The sequence below is a fragment of the Rhagoletis pomonella genome, unplaced genomic scaffold (genome assembly GCF_013731165.1).
Source record: "Rhagoletis pomonella isolate Grant_MI unplaced genomic scaffold, Rhpom_1.0 Rhpom_scaffold_00011, whole genome shotgun sequence".
In the NCBI taxonomy this organism is placed as follows: domain Eukaryota; kingdom Metazoa; phylum Arthropoda; class Insecta; order Diptera; family Tephritidae; genus Rhagoletis; species Rhagoletis pomonella.
The window spans coordinates 25,123,507-25,134,240 of record NW_023458565.1 but is presented as its reverse complement, the minus strand read 5'-3'; the positions used below and the strand labels follow the sequence as shown (position 1 = coordinate 25,134,240).

Genomic DNA, 10,734 nt, shown 5'->3' with positions numbered 1-10,734 from the left:
TTTATTAGCTCGGGATGTAACTATGTAATATTGATGCGCTTAAAAGATGCAGCGATTTCTATTCTCAAGTTACATACCTGTTGACAGTACGAATGGTAATAATAATAGGGAGGTTTTAGTTTTTTAAACTATAATTTTATTTCTTTGACAAATCTTTGTAAAGGCAGAGGGCCTGTTCGAGGCACGTAATAAAAGCGGCATTACTGCCGCACTGATGAAAATTTGCTAGTTCACGAAGCTAAGCAACAAATGAACTCCCCGTCCTCGTCCTAAGTACATCCAGCTCCAACCTCTACGTGGCGACTAACCAAGAGCAAAGCCTAATCCATCTGTACGAACAAAATATACTGGAAGGCAGAACAGTCAAATGCAACACCATCCGCGCGAATGAACAACTTGCTGCTTTGCCGCCCCTACTACAGAGCTTTGCGGTTGCATTAGACGCCATCGATGCAGCCAATCATCAACAACATCACACAGTGGCCATCGCAGCAGGACCACTTTAGGCAACCCCAAATGTTCCTCATCTCTCGAATGGCGAATGGTCTCCCAAAGCACAGGAGACCTTTACAATTTAACTAAGAGCAAGATGGAAGAGATAACACTTCCCAAAACGTAGAGCTCACCTCCAGCGCATTTAAGGACTTGATAGCTGCTTGGCTATCTGAATAAAAGCTCACCTCTAACTGTCGTCGCACTCCTGAGTAGTGCCTCCACTGCCTTCTTAATAGCAGCCACTTCTGCCTGAAATACACTATCTCAGTTCAGAAGACTGAACTTAGCGTTGATGGAAAGCTCTCGACATAACACCCCTCCACCAACACTGACGCTCGGTTTCGATCCATCCGTGAAGAAGGTTAGTGCTCCCACTCCAGAAGTATCGCCCCACACCGTCTCATCCTTTTCAAGGCAGGATTGGCTAATGGAGCGGTCATGTACAGCTATCACAGTCAGGTGTTTGTGCACCGTGAACTGACCCGTCAGCAGTCCAACAAGTTGTCTGCTCAACGAGAGCAAAAAACTAGATGGACCTTCTGAGATTGAAGGAAACATGAGTTTCGTCCAACTGCATCCCCTAGATGCCTCGCGGTCATTGCTGAGCGAAGTATTCACCCAGTTTCTGATGGTGGCTTCGATGGCCGAAGTGAGGAGTGCAGTTCATGGAATGCCTGGTCTAAGCCAACTGTGGCCAAATGGTCAGATGTCTCATTACCAGGTACTCCCGAGTGACCTGGCACCCAGAGAAAAACAAGCTCGTTATGTTTACCAACATAATTTAGTCGAGACTTGCATTGCCGAACTAGTTTGGAAGTACTTAGATAGAGGGCTGGTCAATGCCTGGTTTTGACGATTGCAAGTACCTCAGCCTGTAAGACCGAAGCACATTTCCCAAGCGGAAAGTGAAAGTTATCCCCATTAACTTCGAACAAGTCCCCAGGTTCTGACCCAGAGTCAGTTTTGGAGCCATTAATGAAGATTCGGCAATGTGTGAGTACGAGTTCAGAGCTTGAATTAAACCAGCATTCAGCCTCAGGGAACTCAACATTATAGAACCTCTTCAACAAAGGTAATGGTGGAGTACTAAATATCATGTGGCATTAAAAAGACACCAAGTGCTCAAATCTCTGCCGCCAGCGATTTCCGCCTCGCCCCACTCAGTGTTATACCAACGTCCGTTTCGTTTTACTCTACAGGTGGCCTTTAAGGCTGTCCCCCCCCAGACAGCAGTTCAGCAAGAGCACTATACACCACTCAATAAAAAATTTTAGTTAAATAAAGAGGTTCTTTTTTTGATTCTTTACTATCGAAACCTGATAAATTTTCGAGGACCCCCACTTTCAACTCGTGGAAGCCATATTTGTTACATGCCGACGTAGGCCCCCGTCGAGTCGCCCGTGAACCGTTGGGGTCAACCTGGATCACTTTGGGAATCACTGGTTTAACCGATTTATGGAGGAAAACAAGTAAATTACCACAAAAAATATTTATTGATTACTACACCTTTTTACTAACTCAAAATTTCACTGAAAACCCATCTAACTATCATCCATCGCCACCGCCTTTCATCCTCTCATTTCCGTTTTCCGCTACCATTTCGTACTGCGCTATTACCACCGCAAGCGCCACCGCCCATCCCAGCATCCAAGCTGCGTCGCTTCACATCGAACATATTGCGCGTCTTATTGATTGGGAAGCGCATTTTGTTTCTCAACCACGTGGTGAAGGCGCGTTCATTGTCATGCATCTTATTCATTTCGGCATCGTTTGCCTTCAACGCCTGCTGTAGCGCATAACGTTGCTTGCGTTGCAGACTCTCCTCACGCAGCTCGAGCTGCTGTCGACTCAGCCCATACTCGGACAGGTACCCCGTGTATTTGGGTAGCTTTTCAGGTTCCGACAACTGACGGCGATATTCGCAGCAGGTGCGATAGTTTAACTTCAAATCGGTGACTTCCGGTGGTGGTAGATGTGGCCGGCGCATGCGTGACATAGCGCTATTACTAACGCCATCTTCGGCGTTATTTGTGCAAGTTGTGCCAATGGCGTTGCGTGCAAGTGATTTGCGACGAAATGAGAAGCGTTTACTCAATGGCGCTAGCAGACGTCGTGATTTATTCGCCGCATTACGTCGACCGCTGCCCAAGCGTTTCTGTTCGAAGTCATTGGGTAAGTAGGAGGCGACTATGATTGAGAGGTCATCATCATCATCGTCATCCTCATCATCGCCATAACCCTCTGCACTGGTGCCATCGTTATTGGCCGAAATAAGCGCTTCCTCGACATCTACATTGGCATTGCCGTCCGGTTCATTTGTGCTTGTGTCCACGTCAATATCGTCCACATCGAGATCACTGTTGTCCACGTCGATATCGAATGTGGCAGCGCTACAGCACTCTTCCTCACCATCGGAGGTCAGGAGGTTAATCAAACTTTTATTGTCCTGCTCTGTCTCAATCGTATCAGGTGGATCCTCTTCTGCACAATCAAATGTGCGCAGCTTCACCATGCGACGTGGATTACTCACTTGCGCATTGGATGTCTCAGGCGTTGCTTGCTCACTCTCCATGTCCATAACTATAATTTCCTCACATATCTCTTCAACAATATCGTCCTCAACATTCGGCTCCGGTACTGCGCTTGAGTTTTCGTCTATTGGCGATGGCATATTCGCGGCGTTTGTTTCCGTTAAGTCTGTTGAGAGTAGAGTTTCCGCGACTTTTTGATCTATCGCATCAGGTGCATCAGCATCTGTGTCTGCGTCTGCGTCTGCGTCTGGTTGCGCTTCGTCGTTGGTGTTCGCTTCTTCAACAATTGTTTGATATGCGCAAATATTTGTTAGCTTGCGATCGAGTTCCTTTGCTTCGGCTACTGCCTCCTCGAATTCGCGTGTCAGCTTTAATGCCTCTAAGAGTGCGTTGTCCGGTTCGTATGTTTCTAAATTAGGCGCGAAGGTCACTTTGCGTAGGGACGCACCAGTTTCTGAATCGGTCACCAAGTTGCCCGCGGCAGCAATCTCATCTGAGTAGGAAGTCTTGTCGTTTACTGTCGTTATCTCTTCAAATAACACCTTGTTGGCTTCTTTGATTTTATCAACGATGTTGTACTCATTGACTGGTTTAAGAACTGGAAAAAAGAGTTTGAAATATTAGTCGATAAGGTTTAGTGCCAGTGCTCATTAGTCTGAGGATTATGTACCTCTCTCAACCATTGAGCTAATTGTGAAAGCAGCGTATGATACTCACAGTAAACCTCGCAATCCTCGTCTGACTCGTTCGATTCTTGTGCAATTGCATTTGACTCTGTCATGACGCTCTGACGCCGCAGTTTGGCAGTTCACTGTCGCAATGTTATTAAATTTTCATAATATTTTCCACCTACAGTTAGACGCTGTCCTGCTGCAAAGAAAAACAAAAGACAATGTACATATTTATTTTAACTAAAAGTAAATAGCACAAAAGTGTACCAGCATTAGGGTGATCGATCCAATTTAAAAATATGGGCCATCCACAACTTCTTTTTTTTTGTATATGAAGTATTTAGAAGCTGGAATATTGGGGTTCAAAATTTTATGGAGGAGTTCTGCGTTGCCTACTATACTTGCAACGGAATTTTAAGTAATCGGGTCTACGCTACCAGAACGACCCGGATTTATTTCTTGCCTCGGACTGTCACTTCAACAGTATTCTTCAAAAGTATTTGGCGAATATTTTTAAAACCGCTATAGAGACAATTAGATGGAGTCTAAATAGTGCGCTATAAGCCTATCTAAACTTAACCACAATATTGCTTTCATAGGTCTGCATCTGAAGAAAATGACAACGAATTGGGCGCTAAGGTTTAGAAAGTAAAGAATGTGGAACTCTTTAAGATGAGAAGCAAAATACAGGTAATTACGGTAATTACCAGACGGTAAAGAGATCTTTACAACATCTCTAGATTTCATACCACTTTTTAGAAAGTGGTGGTATTTACTATCTAAATTTCGTTGTTGGTGTTTTTATTTTCCCTCTGGCCTTGTTAAGTAAATTACCCTGTCAAAATGAGAATATTTCCGTTTAGGTTAGGTTTGGTTAGGTTATCTCGGCTGCCCTCATTCCTCAGAAAAAGGGCACACTTAGGCTACCATGGGCTCGTTGTGATGCCATATTTAGAGACTCCATATATCCCTCCTCTTACCCTAAAAATGGAACCACTTCGTAGCTCTTATGAAGCGCACAAAGTCATAGATATTGGCTGAATCCAGTTCGGCCAGACATTTAAAAGAATAATAGAGAAACGAGTATCGACGAGCTCTCGCCAGAGCAGGAAGTTGCATAAGTAGTGCTCCACACACTCGATTTCCTCCTCATCACGGCTGCTACGACAGTAGTCGTTTGACTGCAAACCCATTCTAGTGACGTGGTTCTCATCAGGCAATGGCCGGTGAGAACTCCAATAACATGTCGCAGCAGTGGTCGCTCTAAGTAGTGGAAAGGGCGAGATCTACGCTTGTCCAGCTTAGACCGGATAGATATTTCCGTTTAGGTTATGTTTTGCACTGACATGCCGCTCATCAAGAACAGAAATTCGATTTTGAAAACTTGGATGCCAGCAAAGGCGATGTTGTTGTTGTTATGGTAGCGGCTTACTTTACCCTAATTAGATCGGATATTCATTCAATCGTTTTCATCAAGCGGTGTAGAAGCAATGGCAGAGGAGTGTTAGTTGAATTGGATTGAGTGTGCATGTGAAGAGCTGGTTGGTATCGTTGGGGGTATTCTCCAAAGGCTGGACACTCATTAGTGATGCTGGTTTCGAATCTGTGTAGGTAGGAGTTGAGACGGCTACAATATCCAGAACTCAACTCAGTCTCGCGCGGACCTCTCGCGACAGTTGAAGCTCACTCTCGTCCACAGGTGGGGATTGGACACTGATGACGACATTCAAAGGATAAAGTGGTGGTTATTATACGTAGTGCTGAACCTCGTGCTTCAGCCTATAGAGATGCCTTCTGACATAGCTTGGTGAAGCATGATGTTCTGGCGGCATTAGATGGCATCAAGCGCCTGTCCGGAGTGATGCATTGTGGCAGATTTGTAGCTCATGCACCGCGCATTACTGAACCGGCCATCCGGCCAATTGCCTTGTATGTTGCCGAAAACCCAAAAAAGTCGGTTCTACGTACCTAAATGATACGGTGAAATCTCTTAACAAAGTTGCACTTTTTCAAGATATTATGGAAGCAGATATGTGATGTCACGGCTAGTAGATTATTGAGACGCAAGCAGTCTTACGTGCCCGTGCAGCATTTCTTAAAAATCAAATGGTACTATAAATACATTTCTTTAGAATCTCAATTTTTATGGACTGAGGTTTATGCAAATTCGCATCATCCCTTATCGAATCTGGTTTAGAAGAAAACCGGTTACGGCTGCCTTCAGCCTTTGCAGAAATCATGCGATGGAGCATCTAAATAAGGGTAAAGAATTAGACGACCAATTTATTGTATTTGTAATATACAATGAGGAAATAGTTTAGTTGCGTCAACTAAAATTAAAAAAAAAATTGTCATAATATAGATATTTACAATGACGTGTGTACCGCGGCCAAGTGATCAATTGTGCCTTCTGCTCTTCACAAACTTACTTCTAAACCTAGTTCCCCCAGAAGGTTTAACAGCGCTTTCGGCGATAGGGAGTAAATGTGCTTAAGCTCTGTCCACACTGAGCCCAACTGCCCCCACGTCTTCTGCTGACTGCATCACACTCGATGAGGATGTATAGTGGTGTCTCGCGGCTTGAGTAACAGAACTGGCAGAGCTAAGCTTCTCGTTTGGGAAATTAAATAAGCTTTGGATTCTCCTCCTGTTATATTCGTCCAGTAAACTCTCTTCCTTCTGAGCTCCTCCTTTATAGACTTGGGACCTACTCCCCTGTGGGCAGGTACCAACGCTAACTGGATATTATTCGGCCTTTTCGAGAACTCCATGAGAAACATTTTTCCGAATTTGTTCTTGTTTTGCTAGTTAAATCATGTAAACAAATTATTCATGGCTGTCACTTAGAATTATGATACTCTCGCTATGGTACCCTCTATTCATAATTGTCTCCGCACAAAGACAGATGACGTAATATTCCGCTTGAAACATGTTCGGATATTTCCCCATGGGGACTGAGATTCTTGCTCTGGGTCTAAAGATTCCAGCACCAATACCTTTTGGAGTCTTCGAGCCGTCTGTATGTCACCCTGAAGAAGTCTCTCGAGGGCGGAGGCGCTTTAGTTTCTGTATTTTTAACTTCTTCACAAAGGCTATAGTTTTACCTATTTCATCTTGAGGGGACAGATCTAGCGGGTGCAATCTCCATATACCTAAACGATATCACCTTACCTTTTCCAAATCCATCTATAGCAATTGACAGAAAGAAGAACAAGAACTGAATTTCGAACTGAATAAAAAGGCTGGACCAGACAATTGACCATTTCTTCAATACACCAAGTTTTTTTATTTTTAGAATCGATCACCCTAGTCTGGGTATTTATAGATTGTTTGCTCCTCATACATATTTGATTGAATATTTATGACAATAAATGGTGCAATGAAGAGTTCAAAAACGGACAAATGACGTTAGGTAAACTTGATGGCACATTCGATTTTACAACCCACACATAAACAACACAGTTCCTTCAACTTTTCGTACTTTTGTATGTAAGTATGTGTGTTTATAAAACACCACACATCACCGTTTATTGACCTCGGAATATTTTTTTTCTTTTTGTAAGTTTTAAAATTTTCAAACTAAGCTAGCTTAGTACAATCCAGAACTTTCACTTTCGAACGTTTGCACTCTTTCACATTCACGTTTTGCCATTGACTGCCAAACTTTGCGCTTTATGGTTTCTTGCAAATGCTTGTATATACATACATACATACATTATAGCACCCGACCACCAACAATTATTGCTCATCAAAATTGATGTATTTCGTAATTGGTGTGCTTGCCTTTACTTGTAATACAATTTACTACCATTTACTACAAATGTACGAATATAGTAACAATGGCTTGTTTTGTCATAAAAACACAATGCAAAACAATTTGTGTGCTGAAATCCAATGCTACCTACCACTCACGCTTGAAACGTACCAATCAATTGTTTTTGTGCAGATATTTTTGCGATTTAGTAACTTTCCGCGCTCACATCTAAACTAAGTATCTATCGGTATTGCTAAGCGGCTTATTGATACTGAGGTATTTTATTCATACACCTTCTTGTTTATTTGTCACGTATACGCCATGTCGTTCCGGGTTACAAAACTATTGTTGAATCAATAATGCAGGCAATAAAGGTTAATCTTTGGGGGAGAAAGAGCGTTTATTTGAAAAAGAAAGTACTACGTTCTTAAAGTTGAATGGCATTTATTGAATTAAGTACAAAGTAAACGGTGTTTGAGATCAAATTTAATGCCTTCTCTTCTAAAATGTCAACAGTGAAAAAGTTCTTTACGAATTTATTTTTGCATTAACTAAATATTGGCTCATATAAAAGGTCTCCTCGAATTTTTGGTTAAATTTTCAAAAAAAAAAAAACACTTCTTTATTAAAAATCAATTTTACTCAAGCATATATTGGCTCTTATTACTATGACCGTTTGCCATTTCTCGGGTAGCTTCATAATTTCCTCGGTGTAGAACTTTGTGGTTTATCGGCGAAAAACTTAGACAAGTAATTTTCAGTGGCTCTGCGCTCGGCCAAGGCAGAGACCTAAACAAATGGAAGTTTGACAGTGCTAAGCCGGGCTAAATCGTAAGTCAATAATGCGACCAAAAGATGCAAAAGAGCATCCCCGACTTGTGATTCATTTTTTTTTTTTATCCTTTCCCAATAAACAAATTTTCGTCCATTTTAGAAGCCCAGGACGAGTTGTAGTTCGAAGGTTATTTAGAGCTTTGAAAAATGCACTTCCGAGAAACAAGTTTTAAACAAAATTTACGTATTTTTATGCACAGAATCGGAGTCTGCGATAACAACATGGACATGCATATATCACAAATTAAAAAAAATTGACTTCCGGTCAGTTTAACCTCAACGGAGCGGAGCCTTCATTTTTCAACCAATTTTTACTAAAAACCAAAAAAAAAATATTTATTTTGGTGAACACTTTTTTATAACAATTCAAATTTTTATTTGTGTAATTTTTTCGTTTTGGGATAACCTTACAATTGTTTTTAACTTGTTTTTGTTATGTAGCATTTATTAATTGGAACGGGAGAATACATTTTTTTCAAAATTGCAACTTTTTCTGCATTTCGCAATAAAAAATTTAATATAATCAAATAAAAATTCACAAATCAGACTGAACTGGTCTCTTGTAAATATTATAAGATTTCATAAAGAAAAAATAGCAAATCAATTGAAAAATTACGGCTGCAGTGAGTAAGGCTTTATTGTCCTCTTTCAGTGGAACTGGAAACTCAGCTTGCAACACGATTCTGGGCACAACTTTCCCTTTGCTTTATAGATTGTACAAAGATTACCGATTAAATAGAAACCCTTAAGTGGGGTGCGAAACAAACTGGCTAAGGTTTTCATTCTGTTTTATAAGGGACATTTTTATTTTTCATATTCTGTGTTTAAAAATTCACTTCTCAAAAATGTAGAGCTGATTTAAACGACGGTCTAAGAAAGGACAAAAGGCGTAAAATAAAGGACTGTCCTTTAAAATAAAGGACGGATGGTCACCGTACCTATTGTGCATTTGATGCAACCGAACAATTTAAAAAAATTCTTTTCACCGGAAAAAAAAATCTTTATGTAAGGAAAACTTCCTGAAAAATTTATTCAAATCGAACATACAATATTTTTTTGCAACAAAAAAAGTTTGGCGCCGGGTTAAATTCGAGCCATGAGTTCATATTTGCTAGGAGAATTCTTCAATATGCCTACTTCTATGCACGGAAATGCTAAGGCGCACATCAGTCAAACAATTAACAGTAATTTAAAAAAAAATAATGTAGTATGACAATATCTTCGTGAGATATCGATTTATTTTTCCGCATCGATCTTTTTCGTTTTGATTCGAATCAATACCAAATATTCGCTCTAACATCTCAAGTGCGTACTTACCCGCCCTATACACCATGCAAAAAAGAAAAACGCACAACAAATATACATATTTTTTTAATTTATTCGAGAATCGAGATTTTTATTATCGCTTATTGCCTGCATTAAAAGTATAAATTATGCATACAAGTAAATATGTATGTATGTATAAATCGATATAAAAATATTAAACAAAAACGAAACAAAAAACAATTCTAATTGCCAGGAAAAGTGGAGGGACGTTGCATTGAACACCTAAATACTAGTATACAATGTAGCAATTAATTAAAAGTAAATATCGCATGTACGTTGGCTCAATACAATTGTTTGCAAAACTTTTTGAAAATTTTGCTTTAATTTATTTCACCTATTGTTTTTCCTTTTTTTTTTTTGTTTTTTACAACCATTTCATTGCATTTTCATGGAGCATACTTTTTTTTTACAATTAAATGTTAATGTGAGTATAAATTTTTGTATGCTTGTTTACATACAAACACATACACATATGCATGTATCTTCTATATGTTTGTGTGCAATTATACACTAAATATAAAAAAAAAAAATGAGAACAGTGTAAACTTGGACTGGTTAATAGTTGGGGTAGCAGGGTAGGAAAGCATGAAATAGGCGATTTGGGTTGTGTACAAAAAAATTTAATACATACATCTATAAATATAAGTATTTATATACTTTTTTTTTTGGTTTACTTAATTCTTAAATTTATACAGCACATTCGCTATTCGCTTAATCGGCTTCTAGAGTGTGTATGTATTCATAGCTATACTATGTGTAATCGAGTGCTACAGAAAGAAGCCTTTTCGCTTGCCATTTCATTCGTTACTTAATCTAGCATAATTAATTGTTAAAGTTTGGCTTAAGCTAAGTTATGCTGTTATGCTGGTTATTTTGACGTTTATTTTTTTATTATTTCTTAATATTTTTCAAAAATCATATACAAACATTTATTTATGCATTACAAAAAATAAAGTCTTCGCGCAAATATACACACACATGCATTCATAACACATACATGGTTTTTACATACATACAATAACTACATATGTAGGTATGTATGTAAATATGTTTTTATGGTGTTTTATTTTCCAAACAAAACCCTAAAAAATATATATTTATAATTGCAAATTTATATGCAACG

General features: G+C 39.6%; 2 protein-coding genes across 2 annotated transcripts in view; both read right to left on the bottom strand.

The window, feature by feature from the left end:
• The window catches only part of LOC118746895 (histone deacetylase HDAC1), a 41,564-nt gene that overhangs the window by 11,752 nt on the left and 19,078 nt on the right, over positions 1-10,734 (bottom strand). The gene's annotated exons all lie outside the window — the stretch shown is intronic.
• LOC118746893 lies at positions 1,970-3,925 on the bottom strand. The gene is made up of 2 exons (XM_036480865.1): positions 3,744-3,925; positions 1,970-3,624 (listed from the first exon to the last, which is right to left on the bottom strand). The coding sequence occupies exons 1-2, from the start codon at positions 3,805-3,807 to the stop codon at positions 2,072-2,074; spliced, it is 1,617 nt and encodes a 538-aa protein (XP_036336758.1). The 5' UTR covers positions 3,808-3,925; the 3' UTR covers positions 1,970-2,071.

What these genes read in the sequence shown, in the direction of transcription:
- LOC118746893 (XM_036480865.1), bottom strand. Translation starts at nt 3,807, where the DNA reads ATGACAGAGTCAAATGCAATTGCACAAGAATCGAACGAGTCAGACGAG. An exon ending in CGAGGATTGCGAGGTTTACT is followed by an intron (nt 3,625 to 3,743) that starts GTGAGTATCATA and finishes TCTTTTTTCCAG; the next exon opens with TTCTTAAACCAGTCAATGAG.